The sequence below is a fragment of the Tubulanus polymorphus genome, chromosome 3 (assembly GCF_964204645.1).
Source record: "Tubulanus polymorphus chromosome 3, tnTubPoly1.2, whole genome shotgun sequence".
Lineage (NCBI taxonomy): Eukaryota > Metazoa > Nemertea > Palaeonemertea > Tubulaniformes > Tubulanidae > Tubulanus > Tubulanus polymorphus.
Window position 1 is genome coordinate 18,779,788 of NC_134027.1, and position 25,417 is coordinate 18,805,204.

The 25,417-nt window shown below is 35.4% G+C and overlaps 1 protein-coding gene across 3 annotated transcripts in view; it reads right to left on the bottom strand.

The window, feature by feature from the left end:
• Nucleotides 1–25,417, bottom strand: part of LOC141902891 (protein CFAP20DC-like) — an 86,053-nt gene that overhangs the window by 39,412 nt on the left and 21,224 nt on the right. For 2 of the 3 annotated variants that reach the window (XM_074790818.1, XM_074790817.1), the window contains exons 4-10: nucleotides 11,408–11,480; nucleotides 11,170–11,284; nucleotides 9,221–9,377; nucleotides 8,244–8,326; nucleotides 5,130–5,220; nucleotides 3,953–4,065; nucleotides 3,806–3,878 (exon numbers count right to left, since the gene is read on the bottom strand). In XM_074790818.1, the coding sequence (XP_074646919.1) occupies nucleotides 3,806–3,878; nucleotides 3,953–4,065; nucleotides 5,130–5,220; nucleotides 8,244–8,326; nucleotides 9,221–9,377; nucleotides 11,170–11,284; nucleotides 11,408–11,480 (705 nt within the window). The remainder of the gene's footprint in view (nucleotides 1–3,805; nucleotides 3,879–3,952; nucleotides 4,066–5,129; nucleotides 5,221–8,243; nucleotides 8,327–9,220; nucleotides 9,378–11,169; nucleotides 11,285–11,407; nucleotides 11,481–25,417) is intronic. The other variant, XM_074790819.1, reaches the window with a different exon arrangement.

Genomic DNA, 25,417 nt, shown 5'->3' on the forward strand with positions numbered 1-25,417 from the left:
TAAAATCGTGATCAATGAACTGTTTTAAAAAATTTTATCATATTTTACAAAAAGGAACCGGCCGCTGCGGAGAAACAAGGTATCCTTTTTGTTTAGCCTTAAGTATGCTATGATCTCAACTCACAACTTTTCCTCAAAACTATAACCACCCCCACCCAGTTTCTCAACGGATCTACATGAATCACAAGAATGATAACTAGAAAGAAACTTTTTAATAGGTCGACGACGGAGAATAGAAATTAAAACTCATACTCAGGGTGAAGACGAGTAAGGTTGGTTGGTAAGGCAAACACTGTAGTGCTTTTCAAAACACCTTTGCAAATCAGGTCCAAACTAAGTTCTGACTGTTAGACAAGAGTTAAGAGTCAACATATAATGCAAATTTAAGGTATTACAGAGATCTAAGGCAAAACGGAGCCAAGAACCCATGACAGAGGCCAATGACCATCGATCCATGGGGTATAAGCTTCACATCCATGTGTTAACACGGTTGTTTTGAAGCTGTGCACAGACTGAACCAAAGGGGAACTGCTAGCTGTACCCTTAGGGCATGGAGCTAGTCTAACAATCGACCAAGTGGAACAGAATCGGCAGTCTCATTTGAATTCTTGAATGATATCTTAGAAAGATTGATAATTGACTTGACAAATGTATGATAGATCCAGGAGAATGATACAAAACAACTACGATAAGGGCGTAGGCCGGTTTGACAAGTTAGTTACCTAATCGTTGGTGGTTAAAGATCGGATGGGGTATACTTGTGAAAATATCCGAATGTGAAACTAAACCAGCCACAGTCGAGGTTAAAACTTCTTACTGACAAAATTAAGTTTACTGACTCAAAGGTGTTTAATGGTTTCACAATTAATAGGATAATTTCTTATAGTATAAGTCATGAGTAATCATTTCTTCTGCTAATTCAAGACCTTTTTGACAAAACGAGTGTGTGGAGTGTGTAGCCTACGCGCAACCCGCTCCATAGCGCGCATTATCTATTACTGATACATACAGTAACGCCGCGTGTATAAGGTGATATTGCCGACGGGACAGTAACTAATGTTATCGAGACGTGCTCTCATCACCGTGCTGCAAACTAAATACACACAATCGGGCTCTAAAAACCGATCGCTGACGCGAAAGTCCAAAAGAATTGATGACGATTAATCATTTTACTTAGTAAAAGTAAGAAAGTTTTCAGCGTTGCTCGACGAACTGCGATCTGTAAAAACTATACTGTGCACTAGACTGTGTTATTAGACTTTTAGAGCGCGCGTGAACACCGAGTATCGATTCAACACAGCAGCTAATGTTGAATCTATGTAGCACATGTACTCGCCCATAGTCCATATCACCGATGTGTAAACATTCAATTAATCCGTTGACATACACACCAAGAAAATACTGAACTTGCGGGCAATAAACGGTAATAAATTTCCCGATATCTATATATGGAACTAAACAACTAAATCAGAGAATAGGCCTATGTAAAGTGCAATTTCAAAAATGTATGCGTGGCACTATTTTAAGCGCGGACTAATACAGGTTAACTTCTAGACAAGGGCGGCGCTACTTTTGAGTTTCAATTTTTTTATTTCGGCAGTATTTAATTATCCAAGTAACAAAAATTCACCATATACGAACTCAACCTTCTGCGTTCAATATTTAAGCGACTGTGAAAGTTTCAGACGCGTACGTGGCATTAAATGGACAAAATCGTTTGACGTGACGGATTTCCCGATAACAATAGGAAGACGTGTACTACGTACCATCATCCTAAAAATAGATATCCAACCACGGATTCATAGGCGTCGCCAGGGGGGTTCGGGTGGTGCGAACAAACTCCCTTTTTTCGACTAGGTATCTTCATTTTTTACTACATAGTTTTGTAAACAGCTTAATACTATTTGTAAAGATATACATATTAAATAAAACAAACATGCAATCGTTGTCATTTTTTTCTCCGGTTCTAGTGTTTTTTCCACAAGGTAATCACTCAAGGTAGTGGGAAAATGCTTTAAATCGCTAATTTTCAAAATTTTCTTTAGGGGAGGACCACCAAACCCGTAAAATGGGATATCTGATTGGCTAATAATGACATCATCTAAGCTGTGCATGTAACAACGCACTCGGTCTAGTGTGGCAGGGTTTCATACCGTAGCAATCTCAATGCCATCAGATTCGAATCCCTGTTGGAGGGGGAGGATGTAGCAAAATAAAAATATTCATGTAATTATATATTTATTGGATACAATTCAACAAGGATTTTGGAAAAAGTTGAGATTCTTCTGAGAAATTTCCCAGTTTTACCAGGTTATTCTTATCTATTGGACAAACCAGGAATTAATTTTTATGCTAGTACTCAATCCGAGTGTGCACAGGCCAGTTCAGAGCCAATACAGGCTAAAGAAGCACTAAAATATTAACACGTTTGCTGCCGATGACAAGATAAATTGTCATGGTAGGTGTACCGCAGTTTGCCATAACAAGTTATATGGTCATTGATTCAACATCATTTTATAGAGCGTTACAGAGACGAGAAATCGGCAAAATATCGTCTAACAGTATGGAGAGACAAAGATACTATTTGTGGAGGTAACTCAACTCTGGTGCACACTTGAAATTTTTCAAATAAAAATCTTCAGAAAAGCTAAGAATTTCAGCTTCTTTTAGGGCGAAAATTTAGAGAGAATATAGCAATTAAAATCATTCTATATCATTTTTACAACGAAACTTTTAATCTCTTTAGTTTTAGAGTTCTATTTGGTTTGTCACACTTTTTACTGGCAATGGGGACAGGAAAAAATAGAGAATCTCTTCACCATTGCCAGTGACGAGTTATCTTGTCATTGGTTTTTTAATAATAAAATAGATCAGTGTATTGATTTATCAATGTACAAATAGTGTTGGCAGCATTTAAATCGTATAATGTAAAAAATTAGCATCGGCAATGGCGACTTCACTTTAACCACTAGGAAGCAGCGAGCTTGTTAACTTGAAAATCGGAAAGTGAAAAGTTGCAATTTTCGACGCAAATCGATATGAGAAAAATCTCCACGTACGAAATTTGCTATGGCAAACTGGTAAAGGGCAAATGCCATCAAAATTGAACTTTCCGTGATTACCTAACCAGAAGAAACTTAAGTATATTTAACGGCCTGAGATTTGTCTATCGAGAATAAGTATCTCTAATTAGACGTAAATTAGTCATTTATTGATCCTTGTTAACTTGAAAATCGGAAAGTGAAAAGTTGCAATTTTCGACGCAAATCCACATGAGAAAAATCTCCACGTACGAAATTTGCTATGGCAAACTGGTAAAGGGCAAATGCCATCAAAATTGAACTTTCCGTGATTATCTAACCAGAAGAAACTTAAGTATATTTAACGGCCTGAGATTTGTCTATCGAGAATAAGTATCTCTAATAAGACGTAAATTAATCATTTATTGATCCTTCACTTTGTGCGTATAGTTGACATACAACATGGAAATCCTGGCGAAGCATTTCCTGGAAAATAGGCCTGGCAGGCAAAGAGTTAATTATATGCATTTTCAGAGCACATGAAGCCTTCCATGGCAAAAAGTGGGAGCACTGAAACAATGAGAAAACAAGAGCACCAGGGGCCAAAAGGGCTAGCTTGTTTGCATCCACCTTTTTTCAGCTATATGTGACACTTTAAGCCTCAATCTTATTCATGCAAATTATTCACACGGTGCAATTTAGTTCATGGACAGGTAGTTGGCAAGAAAAATGTAATTAGTGTAATGTAATGCAATTTATGTAGTCAGATTAGTATGATTACATACCATCAGTTCTGGACTTTCCTGCACTATTGCTCTGTTGTAGTACTCTACCACTGAGTCTTCCAGTTGGAATACCCTATTTTAACAACAATAATTGAATAATCAATAAATAGCTCAAACAAGTTTTCTTCATGTAGGTTTGAGTCTTACCTCTTTTGAATTGTGTTTTCTATGAGTAGGTGCAGATGGAACTGGAGCTGGGACCTTTGAACCAAAGGCAATACGGAACCCATCCAACGTTGAATTCTTTCGACTGCTGGAGTCTAGAAATGAGAAACATATCTTATATGCAACATTATATAAACAATATTGATCACACGGTTAACTCCCTCAATAGAATTTGTGGTACACCCAATAGTTGCAGAATTCAAATAGGCTTGGAAGATGAATTTCATATTAGGAACATGATTTTTCAAAATTATCAGGATCATCTAACCTCCCACTATTTTGATTTTTACTCGGAGACTGGTGTTTTTCAGATACCTCTGAACCCTAACAAAGTTCCTGAACCTGACCCCATCCCTATCTGAAGCCTTGTCCAGGGCAATGAAAAACGATGAAACAATAGCCCCGAACACACAAGCATTTTTGGAACGTGCCAAATTTGGCCCGGAACAACTGTTCACATGGGTTTTAAATTGGCACGGATCAGGCTCGGGCCAATTTGGAACCCGTGCCAAATCGTTTCGGTGTGATCGCGGCTAATAGCTCATTAGCTAGTTATGTTTATAGCAAAACATAATGCAATGAACTGGCAGTACTGATGGGAGCGGGAAGACCAAAATGATCTTCTGTATGGTGAAAGGGATGGAGAAGTACATATGTTACCTTTAATGTATTTTTGTATTAAAAAATTGGTATATAGGTTACACAGTACAGCCTAGAAGTAACATAACTCATAACGCGTCCATCGTTTGTCGGAGATCATTGCGTTTTCGTTTTTAATAAAACAAAATAAAAACGCGAATCAAACTAGTTACTGCCGCGGTTCAAATTCAAAGCGTCTGGGGCGCACACATCTAATACACACACGTATTAACAGCAGCTCCCATTTTTAGAGTGCAACATCTTGTATTTGGATGACTACATGGTAAAATACACGCAGTAACATTATAAACGCCTAATAGAAGTGTTTAAAGATTCGTTGCACCCATAAGCATTCAGTGAAACGCATAATTCTGAAACGGATATTCGTCCCTAATGAGTGTCGAACGCGTTGGGAACTAGACGCAAACAAATTACAGTATGCAGTTTGAACGATATAAAACTAAACGCAAACAAAAACAGAGTTACGTTTTTTCTAGGCTGTACCATAATAGTTGATTACCTGATTCAGTGAGAGTAGCAGAAAGAGGTCGTTGAGTTATATCTCCTTTACCCCGACTGTCGCACAACTTGATTAAATTTACATTTAACACCTATGAATAAATCCAATTATTTATATTCACTAATCATCGTATACAACTTCAACGTGTAGATAACAGCTTCGATATACTGGAACTGAATATTTTAGGCTAACTCTTTAATGCACGCAGTTAAGCCAATAAATCAATTAAGCTCTAAAAAGAAGTACTCTAGAAGTAATCAAAATCAAGGTTTGCTAATGCGAGAGCCTAATTAACTAAACACTAAACACAACTAATGATGGTAATCTAATAGTTAGAAAATCATCCATATTGCTCTGAATTTACAATTACCCATCAGGGATAGTTTTCAGGAGTTACCACTAAGGGAGCAGTTATTTCATATCGGCCCTGTTGATGCCTTATGAAACAAGAAACTAGGCCTATTTCAAAATTGTCAAAAATTTACAACAAATTTATCAATTCCTCTCAAATGAGTGCAATATTGATTAAGGACTCTTAGAATTTACCACATGGGTTCAAAAATCTGCAAAAGTTTACCTAAGTATCGGATATCGACATTCATTACAGCAGGGTTTAAAAGCATATCTAAATTTTAGTTGCAATGCACACACAGCCTTTTGTCCACTGGCGGACTATGTGCTGCATAGCAATGGCATAGAATCAGAGAAAACGGTGTTATTGGTATATTTGCTGAATCATCAATGAATTGCTTTTCACTATACTCATATAATAATGGAGATACTGAGTCATTGGACAACATATCGCATCATTCAACCCAAATAAATGAAGAAGAATGAAGGGTATCAACTTCAAAGCTCCCATATTTGAAAATATGCAACTGACTTGGGCGAAATCAACTTAAAATGACAAGGAGTACAAAATATCTTTAAATATGTAACTAAAGAACATCTTACTGCATATTAAACAGAGAAGGCATTAGGTTTTCCATGAAATCAAGTAAAAATTACCCATGAAAATGTGAAGATGAGAGGTTTTTTAATCTTTAAATTTTTTTGTCCCCAACGATAATGAAACATAGCTCGAAAAAAGCACCTTTAACCCTTTTAAGTTCAAGTTTTTTACTCTGTGACTTCCCTAGAAATTCAATTATTTTCGGCCATTGGTGCGCTTTTGAAAACTCATATTTGAAGCCATAAAGTTCAAAAACTATCGGTCCTATAGCTTAGCAGCGAAAAAAAAGTTTGTAGACAATATTATGACCTTTCATATGATACCAGGTTCGAGTATTTTAGTTAGATAGCATTGGTCAGTATTTGTCAGATTCATCAGAGTCGGGGCCAGGACTTGGCCTTGAGAAGGGTTTGATTTTCGTCGTCTATATCATAAATATCATCTGAACTGTTTTAAAAAGTCACTGGATTCACTGTCTATTAGCTCTAAGTCGTCTCCAAACTCATCATAAGCAAAGATTTATAATAAAACTTGATCTGTATTCATGATTTTACCTTATTTATTTCGAAAAAATGACAAATTTTGACTCAAAATTGCTCAAAAACAATGAATTGCAACCATCAAAAATTTTTACGGCGAATAATCGACAGAAACGCCATCTACCGACTAACGATGTGCTATGATGAAAACCTGTAGGTGAAACGACGATTATTTACACTTTTACAGCTCACGCCGGAGCATGAACGTAAAGCCAATGTTTTTCCGTCTCGACCTAGGGTCGAGCATGAACTTAAAAGGGTTAACATAACATCATTAGGAGAGATATTTTGATGTTTTCAAACTAAAGCTAGTCTACCAAAGGAAACTAGGAGGCCCTCTAACCTGTGGGAAGGGAGAGGGGTCAACAGTCAACAAGTTTTTGACGAGTTAGTATGCTCTAATTCATAACATCGAAGTAAGAACTCAATGAATAGTTTTTAAGTTTGGATACACTTGTTTCTTAATCATTGAATCAATTTACCCTTCTGGCATTATTTCCTCTGGCATTTTTACACCCCTGGCAATTTCACCTCTGGCATTTTTACTTCTGGTATTATTACCTATGGCATTTTTACCTCTGGCATTATTACTGTGTACCGAATCTCATACATCGGCAGTGGGTCGGTCCGTCGTTTTTGTTAAAAATAAAATTTATTTCAATGAATTATTTTGGGATGGCCTCATAAGAATATGTTATGTATGTCTAAACTGTGTATTCATTATCTAGTGTAAATAAGAATAACAGGTCCATGTAATTAATTTTCCTCATATTTCCTTCCAGCATTTTTACCTATGGTGTGATTTTTCCTCTGGCATTTTTACCTCTGGCATCAGATACAATATCAACTGTGCAATTCACCCTGATATAAGTCATACAATTTATAATATATATCTACAATTTCATATTGAAATGTTCATAATATTCTTTATCTCTGACTACATGAAATACTTATTAATAATCAAAATAATGATGATAATATGATATTACTAAATATAGTATTAATGTGTGCTTTAATCAACATGTCAGACTACTTAATATGCATTCATAGTAATTAGCTCTAGTCAATGCTCATCAATAAGTAATTTGTGTGTCTAAAACATGTCACTAGGTGTTAGTTTGTGAGTCCTCATGTCTATAACCTGTCTGACACCTAGTTATAACATCATACTCATGATTCTGTATATAAAGACCATGTATAGTTAAAGATTGTACATATAAGGTTTCACTGCATTGTTGTTCCTGATGGATTGAATCCTGTACCGCTGTTGTAATGCTAGTTCCTCAGCCAGCCTGCCCATACAACATCCAACCGGTTACAATTTGCTCATTAATTCAAATTACAAGCATTCTTTCTGTATCAATTTTGCCAGTTTGCCATTTCATCAATTTACTTATTTTCTTGAAAATTTCAGGACCCTTCCTTTTTTGGAGTGGGTGTGTCTGGAGTTGAAAGGTGGCTTTTTATTTATACATATATAAGACACCCCTTACCATACATATAACCCATAATAAGAGTAACTACAGAAGAGTGCCATATTCTTTCTCACCCGTATAAACCGGCATCTAAAAAACCATATCTATTGTTAAGTATGAATGATTTCATCAGAGGCTTCAAATTTACCTGTGTGACATGGTTCAGTTCAGTTGGTAATTGACATTGTTTTGGAATTACATCTAAATCACTGGAACTGTTCAATGTGGCAACTAGATAAAACAATAACAAATTCTTAAATACAACAGGCCTAACAGATAATTGATTAACAAAATGTACAGCACCAACACAGCAGCTGTTAATCTGCAGTCTGTATCCTCAGACAATTGACAGACGATCGCTATCCTTAACAAGAGCCCCAAGGCTAAATTTGGTCAAGTCCAATTTAGACCTGGACCAAGCGTTCACACTAAAATATGGTTCCAAAATAGACTGGTCTAGTTTAGACCGGTCTAATTTGGCATGGTCTCAAAGAGCGATCCAGGTCCGGTCCAAATTTTGTGTAGATTGTGAGTCAAGTTTATTAAGTTTTTAATGCTTCTATTATCGTTTATGTAATTATTTTTAAGTAGGCTTACTGTTTTTCCTCCCTATACCATGGAAATGTTTGTAGTGTAACAAATATTTGTAATCGTATGTCACGGTCATCATCCGTTTTACTTCAATGATTTGAATCGTGTTTAAACAACACTTAAAGTTTCAGAGTGATAGAATAAAATCAAATTGGCAAAAATGTCTAAACCTGACAGTGGACCAAATTGGTCAAATGAAAGAACATCTTGCTCTACATGGAATCTGATAGCAAGACTTCATCCAGGCCCAGTTAATCATTTAGCAGATTAGCTTGTAGGCCCAGTGACAAGCGATTCTATCACGCGTGTCTAAACTCAGTGCGAACACTCATCAAAATTTGGTCGGGTCTTAATTTGGACCGGACCCGGTATGGACCCATTTAGACCGGTCTAACTAGTTGACTTGTGAACACGGTTATTGATCGTCTCAAGGAGTGGGTACAGACAGCAGATTGACAGCTGCTAGCATTATTTATATTAAATTTTAATGTGCATGTGTGTTTTAAATTTATCATAATACAATTTTGATATTACCATCATCAGAAGTTGTATCCATTGGTTGAACTTTCATCGTAAAAATACGTCGTATTCTACAATTAGCACAAACTGTTAAACTTTCAATAGCTTTAAACGTTTGTAATTTCCAAGTTCCACCAATAAATGACACCATGTCTAAACACAAGTTCATCCACTATAAATAGAAAACATAAATTCTTACCATAAGTAAGCTTTGATGTTTTGCTTTGAAAGAATTTCTTTGATTTGAAAAAATATCAGATGAAAAAGTCAGACTTCCAAGCTGTTGAATGAAACATATACTGACACCCTACACAAGGGGTTTAGAGACATCATGCCCTCGTGGTGGAATGCTTGACAATCTGAGAATTTCAATATTTGATACCCCTTGGGAGCAAAATGGGGAAGCCAAAGATGATAAAAACCACACTCATGGAATATTCCATGAGCTACTTACGATCTAGCATTTGAGAGTATGACAAAAATGCATAAAAGCCAACATAAATGGGAAACCATGTTTTTCAATGGTCCCTGTCAAATATACAAGCTGCGTTCACACGAGAAGTTCCATAGGGTGCTTCATAAGCCTGCTTTAGTTATGCAGATATTGAAGGTGATTTCAAGATACTCAACTGCCCCCCAATTGGTAGTTCCAATTGCCAATTCGTTGTTACAACAATAAATGTAGTTAATGTAAACAAAATAAGTTTGTCAACGTATATTGTTGAAAGTTAGCGTCCAATAATGTGAGCCAAACTGCCCATATATCTTTGTTCTTTTCTGTTAACTAGGGGCCCAGGGACACCATGCCCACTTGGGAAGTGGTTTGAAATGCTCAACAAACAGAAAATTCCAATATTCAATGCCCCCTAGTAAACATATCAAGAAAACTCACCACACTCATAGAACATGTTACTAGCTATACGATCATGCAATTGATTGTGGATACAAAATGTGCCCATATCAAAATTAAAACATGAAACCAAAAGCCCTATACATGCACGGTGTTCTCGCTGAGAGGTTTAAGCACAGCGGCCTGCCATGCTACGGCACTTTACCGCCACACTTATAAAACATACGCCATGCTTAAAAAAATGATCGGCGGTTTATTTACTTATCTGGCTTTCTAAAACTGTCAGGTTCACATGCTCAATTTTATTACTGGCGCATCAATAATTGTATAAACACATACTTCATAGCTCCATGTCACTTAGTAACACTCTATATGTTAATAATTGTATAGTTTCGCGCGAGCGGGAGCACGTACTGATCTGCCGGCGATAGGAGTATAACTATCAAGAATTTCAAGGAAAAATCACAAACCATTCGGACGCTACAAACCTCGGAATTCAGGGGAAAATGACCTTTTTGAGCACAAAAAAAGGTCACAGAAAGCCCATCTTCTGTCTGGTTTACCCAATTTTGATCATGCTAATATGTACAATAGGGGGATACAAACATGTGTGAAAGATCAAGATAATCGATAGAAGCTTCTCTTGAAAATTTCCCTTGAAAATTTGTAAAATGTGCTGCTTTTGGGGAACAAAAATAGCGGTCACTCAGCCATCTAAAATTTGATTTGGCCACTTTTTGGGCTGAAGATGTGTCCAGGGTAGATACATGTATAAACCAAGACAATCCATCAAGACGAAAGAACGAACGAACAAACGCAATAAAAAAGATTACCAAATTACGGTATAACTCGCTTAATTTGGATTGATTTCTTTGGATTTTCACGATTTCGGACTAAAATTGCAGTCCCCTCCCTATAGGTTATTTCTTTTCAAATGAGAGCGCACAATTCTGATTTCGTTTAATTCTGACAAATTCCCAGGTGATCCGAATTAAGTGAGTTCTACTGTAAATACCTCTGATGTTCATATGAATTGACTACATCTTGGACGAATGTCCATCAAATTATGGGCTGTGAGAAAAACATAAACGTAAATGTAAGAAAAACGTTTTACCATGGATCGTTTAATGTAAGTTAATGGTACTTTAGCATGCAAAGGAGTAGTCACTGTTTCCTTCAGAGCAGTTGAGAACACCAATCTACGTTTGTTGTTTCCCATATCCTTCAATCTGCAAAAACAATAGAATCCTTTTTAAGTTTCTTAAAGCCTGCTGATGACTTATGGGCAACATAGAAAAGAATAGAGTTGGTTCAGTTGAAAAAAGAATATTTGCGCTAACTTCAGAACGTACCCAATCTCAATAGCAAAATCTTGTCCTTTGGGAATGAAAACTTGAAAAACCAAAAACCTCTGTATCAGCATCACTGAAGATAGATACCATATTCATAATATTATATATCAATAACCTTTGATCATATTTAAGCCAGGGACACCGGACGAGGGTCTTGTCAATTGCGTAGGGCATTTAAATGCTAATTCACAGTGAATTAGCATTTAAATGCCCTACGCAATATGAATCACTGAGCATATACATGGTTACTAGAACTAAACTAGGGAAACAGGGCACAATGCCCACTTTGGATGTGGTTTGAAATAACTATCTGACAATTTCAATAGTCAATGCTCCCTCATGAACATACATGTATACCGAAACCAAGAAACTCACCACAATCATAAAGCATGTCATGAGCTACAATTTTGCATTGTACATAAAGTATGGAAATATAAAGTTATTCTACTATTCAACACATATGCAACAACCATTACTCTAAAACTCACCACAATCATAGAAGATGTCATGGGCTGCAACTTTGCAATTGACTGTGGTTACAGAATATCCATATGTACAAATATAAATACCACTGTATACAAATTGTATATGATTCAATATATAACTCCCCCTGGTGGCAAGAACAAAACATCGGGTGATCCCAAATTCCACATCCAAAGATGTATTCTATGACAGTGCTAATAATAATCAAATATCAAGACTATACGTTAAAACCTGTTGACATTTTTCCTCAAAAAACCTTTCCTACCTACAAATGGTGATTGATTACATCATGATGACCGGCAATTGCAAATTCAGGCCAAAATTGACCTTTATGGACTCAGTAAAAGTTCACACAACGGCCTTCTCGAGTTCGATTGACCACAATTTTCATACACATTTTAACCCTTGGGGATACAAATATATAGGCCTATGAAAGGTCAAGCTGCAGTGACGTGAACAAGGTAAAAGACTTTTTGGCTGGTAGTAATCTATGCGCCCGAAGGGTACATAACGAGGCTACAGGCCCTCGTACCGCAGTGAAACAACACTCTGGCCACCCTTTGATATGGAACGAAAGACGGGAGCCCCCTCGTTATGGAAGATTTTGAATTTTTTGTGCTTCTCAGAAGCAATTTAAGGCACACTGGGACAGCTAATCATGGTACACATTTATTATAAATGTAGACAAAAATCATAAAACCAGACCTGCTGGATTGAAAAAACCCTTTATTTAGGGTTTCTGCTGCCTTCGCAGAAACCCTATTGTAATTGTACTGATTATTATTAGGGTTTCTGCTGCCTTCGCAGAAACCCTATTGTAATTGTACTGATTATTAGGGTTTTCTGACTTTCGTAGAAAACCCTCTTGTAATTCTGTTGATTATAATTATTATTTACTTATTTTCCATAAAATTCATCTTCTCTCGCATTCGACAACTAACAGCTACTAAAAGGAATGTTGAATTCTGATAAAAATATCACGCTCCGAATCTGCACATGGATTCTATGTATATACAGTACATCATATTTCAAACTTAAAATTGCTTACTGTCAGGCAACACCAGTGGAAATCCACCATAGGCGATCGGCAATCGGCATTCCCGCACAACTGAGAAAAAATGTATCTGGGCTAGCAATTGATTCACGAAACAAGTGGCCCACGGGCCTTGTTCCTTCATGACGCAGTAGAAGAAGAATGATTCAGTATTCAAAGTCTTACAGAGAGATTTACATTGTAACGATGTAACAAGTTTTAAAATAGTTAAGATGGTATAGGCTATGTGGCAATAATGTTCATTTTCTGTTTATATATCCCTACATGAAAAGACAAGCCCATTTTAGCTGCCCTGCAGAGATTCGAAAAAATGCAAAAAAATGCATCAAGAATTGGTGTAGGCATCATGCTGAAAAGAAATCCAAGATGGATGGCAATTGGTGTAGGCATCGTGCTGAAAAGACATCCAAGAAGGATGGCAACCCTGGTGGCCATACTTGAACTCAACTTTCAATAAGGGGTAGACATTTCACCTACCAAAATTCTTACACCTTCGAGATTCGAGATGGCTGACCTGGCGGCCATATTTTTAAGCCGATGACCTCCATATACATAAGGCATGGACAGCTTACCTACCCTGATCCTCACAACAAATTTTGTGGAAATCCATCAAGAATTGCAGGCTGCATCGTGCAAACAAGAAATTCAAAATGGCCACCCCAATGGCAGCCATATTTGATCACCAATGACATTTTTTATAAAAGGGGTGGACATCTCTCCAGACCAAATCTTCAAGCTAATTTTCAAGCTAAGATTCATCGCAAATTACAGGCGAATTACTGTGTCGAATTCAATTCAATTCCAGAGGGCCTGGCCTTTTTGAAAAACCAGAAGAGATGCCTATTTAAATCACATGTAATTAAAAATTCAGTGCTTCTTAGTTTGTTGTCCCTGTTTTCATCGCGCACGTGGTTAAAATTATTGTTTACATCGAACGTCTTCAACAGCTGATACAACTGCACCCGCGTCTGTCAACCATCTTAATTGATTCATACCCAGTATACTAAAATGCTCACCATGAAAAAACTATGCAGTGAATCAATCCGGAATTTTTCAGTAGAATGTCAGACACTAGGTACCTTTCTTCAAAGGTTTATTTGTTGTATGTCATTAACAATCAGTTATATAATACTTTATATATAACTTTGAAGCGGCGGGCCAACAGCGACCGCTCAAGGAAGGTCAGTAACGTAGGCCACCCATAACACGAAACGGACCACGGTTTTGGCGGTTAAGAGCGTCTCTCCACACAAATTAGAGAGACTGTAATGGACCATTTTGGCATTTTCAACAATTTAGGGAAATATTTTAAAAAAGCGAAATTTCACACTCTGCATTAATAAGATTAGAGTATTTATTCGTTTGACAAATCTTCCTCTGAACTCCCAACAACAAGTTATAAGTGGCAACACGAAAATGACGTCATCGACTCCCTACCATCTTATAACCTTCATGACTACTTCATGAAGGTAAAAACATATTCGGACTAAATACGGAATGCCCGTTATTAAGAATGGTAGTAATAGGGTAAGTCTTGTTTCAGATCAAAGGTCGAAAGGTCGAGCTCATAAAAAATAAAAATGAATTCTCACACGCTCGAATTTATTTTTATTTTTCACTCACTCAACCTTTCAACCTTAAATCTGAAACAAGACTTACCCTATAACTCTAATAATATTCATATATATGAACATTATATTAATGAATATTATATTAATGAAATCAATTTTAATAAAAGATATGTATAATAAATGGGAGAGTAAACAAATACACAGTGAATTCCTAGCTAGGAATAAAGATACTACAAATGTCAAATCTGTAGATTATAAATTCAAAAAGTTAACAGAATTAACATTACATAAGAAATATTTAATTACAAATATTGAAACAATTACTAATAGATATGGTAATAAATTAGTTATTCACTTAGAATATGAAGGATTAAAAGGAAATAAATAAAAATTCAGAACATATTTACCAGATAGATTTCAAAGATTATCTAGTGAAGATCTAGAAGTGTGTTCTGGGGCTTTCTATTTCATATACAAAGGTAACAATGAAAAAGGATGTCATGATATAGATTTCGAATAATATAAAAAAAAATATGTATAATAAATGGTAGAATTAAAAGAATATAGAATATTTGTTGATTCAAGAAGACTCACAAATTATAAATCTCATAATTTACTAGTACAATTAGATAGAAAATTTAGAAATTGTGTAGATTTAAGATTAATAAATATTAGTTAATGTAACTCATTTTACAATATATCAAATAAAACTATTGAACATAGAGCCTTTATAATTTTTAATAAAAATAAAAATGAATGGTTCTATATATATTTAAAACAAGGGTTATATAATTTAGATACATTATCACAAGACATTAATAGAAAGACCTGGCACAAATTAGGTAGTGATTCCGGATTTAACATTAGATTTTTTTAAAGTGATAGTTCTGATTAAATTAAGATAAGGTTAACTCATAGTGAAAAACATAAATTTATGGTAAAAAACCTATAGCTAAACTGTTAGGAATTCCTCCAGATATATCTTTAACAAATATTGATGCTACACCAAACTTAATACCTTACACACATTTTTATATTCATTGCAATTTAATTCATCCTACAAAAACATTTGAAGCAACTAAAGATACAACTTGTAATTCTAGTATATTAAATATTTTACCATTGAAGAATGTTAAAGAATTTGGAACGCATATACATTATAATTTAACAGAATGTGATTTTAAGCCTTGCATTTCACAATTTAATAATTTTGAGTTAGAAATTAGAAATCACAATGGATACTTAATTGATTTGAATAACTTTCCTGTAATTTATGAATTAGTTGTAAGATGTAGAGAATAATTAATAATTTTTTTATAATGATAAATATGAATATAACAGTAGGACCGAGTATATGTTTTGGGTTTGATTTTAAACATGGTAAAGAAATGAGAATTAAACTAAATGATGTAATTACTGATATTAAAAGTTAATCATTTAATAATGCATCAATGATTAATAAAGATATTATAATATAGAAAAAGTAATTGATTTAATTAAAACATCTTTAGAATATTATGAATTAAATGAAGATGGAATTATCGATGAAATTTAAAACATATTATCTAAAATATATGATAATCATAAAAGTAGTAATGAAATTAATTTTGAAATAATTATTAATAAGATAACTAAATATTTTGAAGAGAGTAATTTTTTTGATAAATAAATGAGTGATAATAAGTGGATAATAACTGGATTATATAATGGAGCATTACTATCAGTGGGAACAGTTGGTTATACAATGTTATTGAAGAAAGTATTCAAAATGGGAAATATTAATGTTGATAGATTTGATATAAATGATATTTTGAAATTAACGTTAGCAGTTACTTTATCTAATTTAACTATTGATTATTTGGAAAAATAAAAATATATTCCGCCTATTAATGCGTAATTTTTTACTAAATAAAAGGCATCTGCAATTATAACTATTATAGGATCGGCAATTGTTGACGCTTTAGCATTTACTGGCGGGGGATATTTATTAAAGCATATTTATAAAAATGGTTCATTATCAGAACTAGGGGTCCAGGCACACCATGCCCACTTGGGAAGTGGTTTCAAATGCTCAACAATCTAACAAATTCAATATTCAATGCCCCCTGGTGACCATATACAAAAACCAATGACCTTGAAACTCCCCAAAATCATAGAATATGTCAGCAGCTACGAATTTGTAATTGATTGTGATAACAAAATATGCTTCGTTACCAAATTAATAAGGAAATACTAAGTTATTCTTCTATTCAACGCCCCCTGCTGACCATATGCAAAACCCAATGACCTTGAAACTCACCACAATCATAGAACATGTCATGATCTACAACTTTGCAATTGATCATGGTAACCAAATATCTCTAGGTACCAATCTAATAAGGAAATACCAAGTTCTTCTACTATTCAACGCACCCTGGTGACCATATAGAATAACTTATGTCCTTGAAACTCACCACAATCATAGACGATGTCGTGAGCTACAACTTTGCAATTGATTGTGGTAACAAAATATGTGTAGGTACAAATATAATATAGAAATACTAAGTTATATCATTTAACGCCCCCTGGTGACCATATGCAAAACCCAATGACCTTGAAACTCACCACAATCATAGAACATGTAATGAACTACAACTTTGCAATGGATCATGGTAACAAAATAGCCCTATGTACCAATCTAATAAGGAAATGCTAAGTTGTTCTACTATTCAACGCCCCCTGGTGACCATATGCAAAACCCAATGACCTTGAAACTCACCAAAATTATAGAACATGTCATGAACTACAACTTTGCAATTGATCATGGTAACAAAATATCCCTAGGTACCAATCTAATATGGAAATACCAAGTTCTACTATTCAACGCCCCCTGCTGACCATATAGAATAACTTATGTCCTCGAAACTCACCACAATCATAGACGATATCATGAGCTACAACTTTGTAATTGATTGTGGTGACAAAATATGCGTAGGTACAAATATAATATAGAAATACTAAGTTTTTGTGTTATTCAACGCCCCTGGTGGCCATATACAAAAACCAATGACCTTGAAACTCACCAAAATCATAGAAAATGTTATGAGCTACAACTTTTCAATACATTGTGGTAACACAATATGCTTAGGTATCAATATAATGTGGAAAAGTTTTTCCCACCTACGAATGAGTACTGATGATGCCAAGATGGCTGCCAATTGCGCCATAATTGGCTGATCAAAAATACATGTCTCAAGTATAAAACATCCCTTTTCAAAGAATACCCATCAAAAATTGCAATGAGAAATGGCAAACCAGTAGGACGCTACAGGACTCAGAATTTGGGCCAAATTTGACATTTTTGGAGACTAAAAAGGTCAAAGGACGGCCATCTTGAGTTCGATCGACCCAATTTTTCTCATGTTGATGGGCCCTTAAGTTGAAATTCAGGACAATATTAATATACATGTTTTCTATATTACATTTGTCAATATTTGACGACATTACAATATAGATTGGTAAAATACAATATCAATATACATGTTTTCTGTATTACGTTTGTGAAATATATATGACATTTGCTTAATATAGATGTAGAGAGCGCCACTATACAATATACATTATACATATAGAAGCGCCACTATACAATATACATTTATAAAATACATTATACATATAGAGGCGCCACTGTACAGCATGGCGCCACTGTATTGGGCAGATGTCACTAATTCACAAGTATCGCCGGCAGCTGCGCTTGGACTGGTTAACGACTGGATTTGCCCAACTAATCTAATTGAATTGAGACTAGTAAAGGTCGTAGACCGATCAGGGTGCCCGGTAGGTAGCTCATTTATTAATATTCGGATTAGGTATTAGGCCTTTATTTAACCAAAAAAATCACCAATTCTCACTTCCCTCTCACTCAGCTCAGCAATACTGGCTAAAGTCAAGCCACCGCTTTCTCCCTATGTGGCTATTGAAAGTAGGCCTTAATAAAAGAACTATTGCGTGTAGGTGTTGCGGTGTTGTCAATGTAATGTCAGATCCTGGCTTGTATTTATTAATAACTGATTCGTAAACAAAATGGCGGGGTTCGGGTAGGGTTTAGGGTTCACCCAGTCCTGGCAGTGGTTGTTTCCACAGTGTTTTACGTTGCTCTACGATCCTGTGTACCCACCCACCCATGGTACATCAGACAGGTTCTTGGTGAAGGTTTAGGGTAGCTTAGGGTATGGCTATATGAAGTTAAAAAATTGTTGTTGCGGGCTTGCACTGCTAGCGCTGTGGACGTGGTCAAATGCTAATTCAATTCAATTCAAAATTTATTCAGTAATTAATTATGAAATTTTCCAAGTCCATACAGCCAATGCGCATGCACGACAAGTCGTTTATAGGATCTATCATCTAACGTTCTACAGCTCAATTTTCGGACTTTATTTTACGTCATTAACTCATTATCGTGAGATTGTCTTTATATTATCGTCACAACATACATGGATATAGCAGTATAGCATTCTTATCCATCGTGATTAATGTGTCTCTGTCTCTGACTCTAGCTTGTTGTAGGCCTATATGCCAGTGCCAAAAGTTATAATTCTTATCAGGGCAGATCAAGAGAGGGTTGTATTCGGGGGGGGTTGAAATTCGAGAAATTGCATTTTATGAAATAAGTGTTGAAAACCACCTCTCAGGATCATAAAAAGGCCGGCTGAATTGCTAGAGTATGATAGCCTGCAGCCTTTAAGTGGCTGAAGTACCCAATAGTACATGTATATGTAACCAATTTCAATTTGCATTTTATTTTTGTCTAGATTCCATTCTATGAGTGCTTGAGTTCTCTATTATTTCTCTCCTTTTTTCAGGTTATGTTGCAAGAGCATTTTTCAAATGGCTGAAAACATTTTTACAAATGTGTATGATTTGCAGTCTGTAATGTTACATATTCCTGAATTAATGGACCGAGCAGAAAGAGTTATATCTTCTGATGGACGATCGGTGTCACAACTTATAGCCCAGATGCTAATTAAATGGCTTTATGATTATGCAAATGTTGTGTCCGTTCTACTTACAAGATGTGAAAATGGATATGTGGCATATATAAGTTTTAAATCTAAAATGCTAATATAAATTGCCGCTTGTTGACGCAGAATCTTGACACGTTGACGTCTGTTGGCAGTTGTTGACGCTAATTAGTATGACCCCTTCCCATGGAACTATAACAATCAGATTAACAGTTGAGTTCACTCCAAAGTCAAATTTGGAATAACCGCGCTATATCCCCCCATGACCTTTCTTCACATGACACAACCCCAAAATTTATTTCAACCAAATTAAGATCTTTTTTTTACCTAGATGTCACAACGGTAGGCCTATGCTGTTTGAATACATGAATTTATGAAAGTAACACCAACTTACTTCTTCGACAACTGCTTGTACTTGCATTTGTAGTAGTACTAGTAGTACTTCTACGGCCGCGACGATACGGATGAAACTGGGGAGGGGGATGATGTAGTCTACTAGTTGCCGGCCTTGTGAAACTAGAAGATGGGGGGTTTTTGATTGTACTGCTACTAGTGCTAGGCTGGGAAGTAAAAAAACTGCTTATGCTACCACTCGCACTTGTTGACGTTGTCGTTGACGTGGTGGTAGGCCTACTCGTACTTTGATTATGAAGAATTTAGAAAAATTCGCTACGTCTCAACAATTCATCTACCACTTGGCGAATGTTGTTACCGGACATATTTATTGGTAGAAACCGAAAAATTAATCTCTTGGCGGTCGGCCTACGACCTTCACTTCGCCTTCTTTCGGTGTTATGTTACCAATTCAATTCAATCCAATCCACTCGAATGGCGTGCACAGGCGCATGGAGCCCTCCCGCGCACTGCCCTTGTTGGTTGGGAATAAATAACGCCCAGCCCTGTATAGTAAATACATGATAAACAAGACGGATAATTTTCTTTAACTGACTGGATGTGGTATTAAATGTAGTATTTCACATCACAAATGGCCCAAATCCGTTTAAAAGAATAACAGTACCGCACTGAAGGCACCAAGGTTGGAATATGGCTATGGATCATGATAAAATAGCGCGCTACGACCGATAAAATATCAGCTGTCGGTACTCGGTCATGGTAGGCCTACTCTGTCGCATCGAAATGGAACCTGATTCCCGAAGAAGCCAAGGTCCTAACGAGAAGAATAAACGAAACAAATTTAAGTGTCCTGCAGTCAATTCTGTGTCTAATTATCTTCCAGTGTCTACTCCATCCACACTTTTATGTATGTAGTCTACATAAAAATGAACAAGCCATACTTTACAGATTAGGTTCTCATCAAACAATCTTCTGGGGGTTGAGTGTACGTGTAGGTAGTGTACTCACTGCTACTTAGGATACTTATCTTATTTTTCGGCAACATTTTTGACAGACCACCTATCTACTAGTAAATGTTTTTTCCATGGACCCGAAAAGTAGGCCTAGGCCTCTTAGAGTCGTAAGTAGGTAGGCTATTCATGTCATTTATTTATGGCAGAGAGTTCAGCCTGTTACAGGAACCCGAACAATGGTAATTTAGAGGTCAACTTGTGACTAGATAAGCTTTTTTGAAACAGGAGTTATATAACCTATTGAGAATTGAACTTATGTTCACGAAAAACTACAGATGTGGATTCAGTTACTGGAGCTAAATTAAATGTAGATGCAGCCCTGCAAACGCTGGGTTTAGATGAACCCGCGTACTTTGAAACCCGGGTTCAATGAGCTGTAGACGTGGTAATGTATATCGCAGTCAGAAAAAGAAGCAAATTGAAAGTACATCAATCTTTTATTTCCATCCTAAAACAACGAGACAAAGAAGGTCTGAATGCTACAAGCTATTTGAGCAATTGCGGTTATTAATTTGTAAAATGTATTGATGTGATATGGAAGGCCAACTGCTGAATTCCATGGGTACCATCAGAACCAAATGCGCACTACTTGCCATCTACCTGAAATAAACAAATGTCAATATTATGTTATAAACAAATAAATATGAAAAAAATGCAAATTTGAATGGGAAAAATCGGCTATAAAATATCTGCTATGTCTGACAAATAACTGACGAATCCTATAAAACAAAAAATATATTATCTTCAAAATAAAATTAACAATTCAAAGACTTTTGGCAATCTTCCAATACAATATACAAAGGTCCCTAGTACGCTAAAAACTAACTGAGCCAGACGACCTGATGTCCTTTCAAGCAAAATTGAATTCGACATTAGATGTGAGACGCATGAAAATGAGCCATAGGCTGGTTTTCCACGAGAAACAGATGAATTAAATGTATTTCCCTTTAGCCGTTTCCACAACAAGGGTGCGGCACTGTTGGACAGGACAGACACACATTTTCAAGTCTATATTAATAAATTTTCAACTGCGTCTGCGCAGTAATTAGTCAGAATCTATCCCTATCAAAATGGCCCCACCACCCGAAGACGTGCACACAAATTTCTGTGTCAGAGCCAAAATTGAGGTAATGCCTGCGCTTTTACGCCTTTCTCATGGAAAATCCTAGTTTAGGCATAATACGCAACAAATTCAATATTTCCTAATGCCAAATGATTATTCTCATAAAAGCCCTTCATTTCAGGATTCAATAAGACTCAGTGTGTTTTTAGAGACTGTGGCACTAGTCCAAATAGAAAAATTTTCAATTTTGGTCCGCAGTTTATGATTAGGCCTGTCTTGATGACGCAAATTCTAAGTCAACTCGTAATAGGGAGTACACATTCTATATATCAAAATTGACAGGAGAACAAGATCTAATTACCTATGTTTTCAGATTTCGAATAAACCCAATTATATTCGAGTAAAAGTCATCAAAATAAATAAGGTAAAAACGCTAGCTCATAAAATTAGTTTTGAAGTAGGATGAGAAACTGGGAATATCTCACTTATTTCCAATGCCATATAGACATATAAGGTATCATTCGATTTGTTTTTAGATGGATTTTAATACTATCTGGTATTTGGATGACTGAACTGTCTGTTCTACCTTAAATTCTTACAAAACCTTGAGATTTCGGAGGCCCAAAACCGGCAAAATGACAAAATTACTTCCTGGTTTTCAGCGCCACCCTGGGAAATTAATATGGCGAATGTTGAGAAAACTGGAACATAGCTAAACGCTAAAACACATAAATTTTCGTTTTAGATATGTTTCGGTTCGAATCCTAAATACTTTATACCTTAAAACGTGACATTAGTCCGGGTGCCGTTATGTATTCATTCTACACGCGCACTCAGCCGCGAAGCTATTTTTAGCGCAACAATCAATTTAACCAATAGAGACGCGCTACGTCATAACGTTCGACATGGTCGCATTTGCCTTTACTCGTACCGTCGTGAAAGATGTCGCCAAAATGCTTGTATCATCAGGGGTAGACAAATTATCCGAAGATAAATGAAAACTCCACCTTGTTGATCGTCAGTTGATTTAGCTGTAATTATTTCGTCTGGATCAATCGACACATAATTCATTTCAAAATCTGTGTTCAGTAGAATTTTTTTTCAATAAAATAAGAATCTATTTGAATAATTTTTTACTAATGTATTCAGGAGTGAATTTTAATTGATCTCAAAACCAGAGAAAGCATTCTTCAAAAATTTAGAAAGTCCTAGACTCATAATCAAATTCTGTCATTTAAGGTCTTTTGCTCGAATCAAGCCAAGTGCTCAGGTGGCCAAAATTCAATTCCTCACTGTCGTATAATGCCGAGTACGACGGAGTTTACACACTGAAAGACGTTGCGCTGTGTAAGTGTAATTTGGAAAAGTCAGCAATATAATGACGGCCCTGCTCCGCGCGCTCCATCTAAGACTTAAACAAGTTGGACTGTATTGCTTTGATGCTTTAACAAATGGACTCCTAATATCCACATATCTAGCATAATGTTGACCCAGGTTGCGCTTCTTGGCAAAAGTCATATGTTATGGGCTAGAATTATTTCGATGAAATCTTCGTACGCTTCCCAGTTCGACATATGAACCAATTAGGCAGAAACCTGCTATCGCTGCTGTGCAGCTATATTTTTTTTAATTATTTCCATTTAATTTTTGTCAATTTCTTACTTAATTTCATATTTTCATTCATCAGATCTTTACTGATATTTTCATAATAAAATGCAGCCAATATTAAACCTACAGCAACTAAATAATGTTTTAAATCACTTTTTCCAGTTGGAATGCTGAAATCATTCTCATTCATTCACTTAGGATAGAAAATTAAAAGATTGATAAGTAATTTGAAATATCTTATTTTGAATATTTACTGTTGAATTATTATTTTTGAGTTATGATATTTTGATTTAAGATGATGTGATTTATTGCCTCAAGTATAATATTTTCCACAATTACATAACACTTTTTCATTAGGTTCATATTTCTTTTTAGGTGTAACAATTTTATTGTCTAAGGTACATTGAATTCCCACATCTTTGAATGATTTTTCATTTGGAATGTCAGGGTTAAATCTTTTTTCTTGTAATCTGAAAAATAATACATAACATTCTCTGAAAGGGCAATAAGGTAGGAGTATAAATAAAGATTTATGTGAATTTTCATTATTTAAAAGTGATTGCATTTCATCTGTAATTATTAAATGTTTATCTATTTCATCAAATGTTGTGAATTTTGGAATTATTGTATTGAATAAGATTTTAACTTTTTCATTAGATAACTCTATCATTAGATAATAATTTTTAAACTTTAATTCAGTAATATCATGCACTTGAAAACGAAAAAGTGCAGTTTTAATCAAATCTTTACTAGGAATGAAATTTCAATTGTAAAATATTTTTCTAATTCATGTAAATCAATATCTTTGAATTGTAGTACCTGTTCTTTCATTTATTTAGTAATTTCTTTCTCCATTTATTTACCTATTTTTTTATTCGAAATCTATATAATTGATTTTCATATATATGATATTCATTTATATAATGTTCATATATATGAATATTATTAGAGTAATAGGGTAAGTCTTGTTTCATAAACACCTTAGCTCGTAAAATTAACCTTTTTTCGTCACAACAAAATTTTTTTTTGTTCGAAGCAAAAGTACTTTGTTCCATCAAACCAATTTGAAAAAATCATCTGAACACAATTGTTTTCGTTCAATGTTTAGGAGGTTGTTTAGCCCATTCTGTCCGGATGCTAGGCCTACACATACATAGGCCTACTAGGTTAAGCTAAGTTCCCTGTAAAGGAGGAATCAGATTTATTAGAATGGTATAAGTGATTCACTGGTTCTGACTTGCAGTGATCAGTCACAATTATCAACCATATTTTATAAAAAAGAATTTTTTTGGAAAATTTCGTCTGAGCAGACGGCTTTCAGACTTTTTCATTTGAGTTTTTCATCATTTATGAAACTGGTAATTTGTTAATTCCTGATGACTTAGTAACTAGGGAGCCCCGAATGAAAGAATCTTTGAGGCATTTATACGAGCATCTGATTTTTGCAATCGATCGTAGAAACACATTTTACGTGCACTGAATTTTGCGATCGATTTCACGATCAGCGTTTTTACGAACACGATTTTCCGATCGATGTTTTAAATCGACCAACTCGCTCAAATTTCAAAAACTAATTTCAGCATCCATTTTTCGCATGTAATGCGGTCTGTTCATTATGAAAATCATACCTAGGTGAAAGTACGTAGACATCCGTGCAATATGCCAACCTGCATGATTAGTTCATACAACTGCCACGAGGGGACTGTGAAAACAACGTTTTTGCTCCCAGGCCCTTAACCATTTGCGATAGAATCGTGGTTGCAAGTGTGATCAATAGCCCTTTACAATATACTTGTATTGATGTATGGTTTAAGTAGGTAACTCATATGGTTCTCCAGTAGCCATTTTCTTTCGAACAAAATTT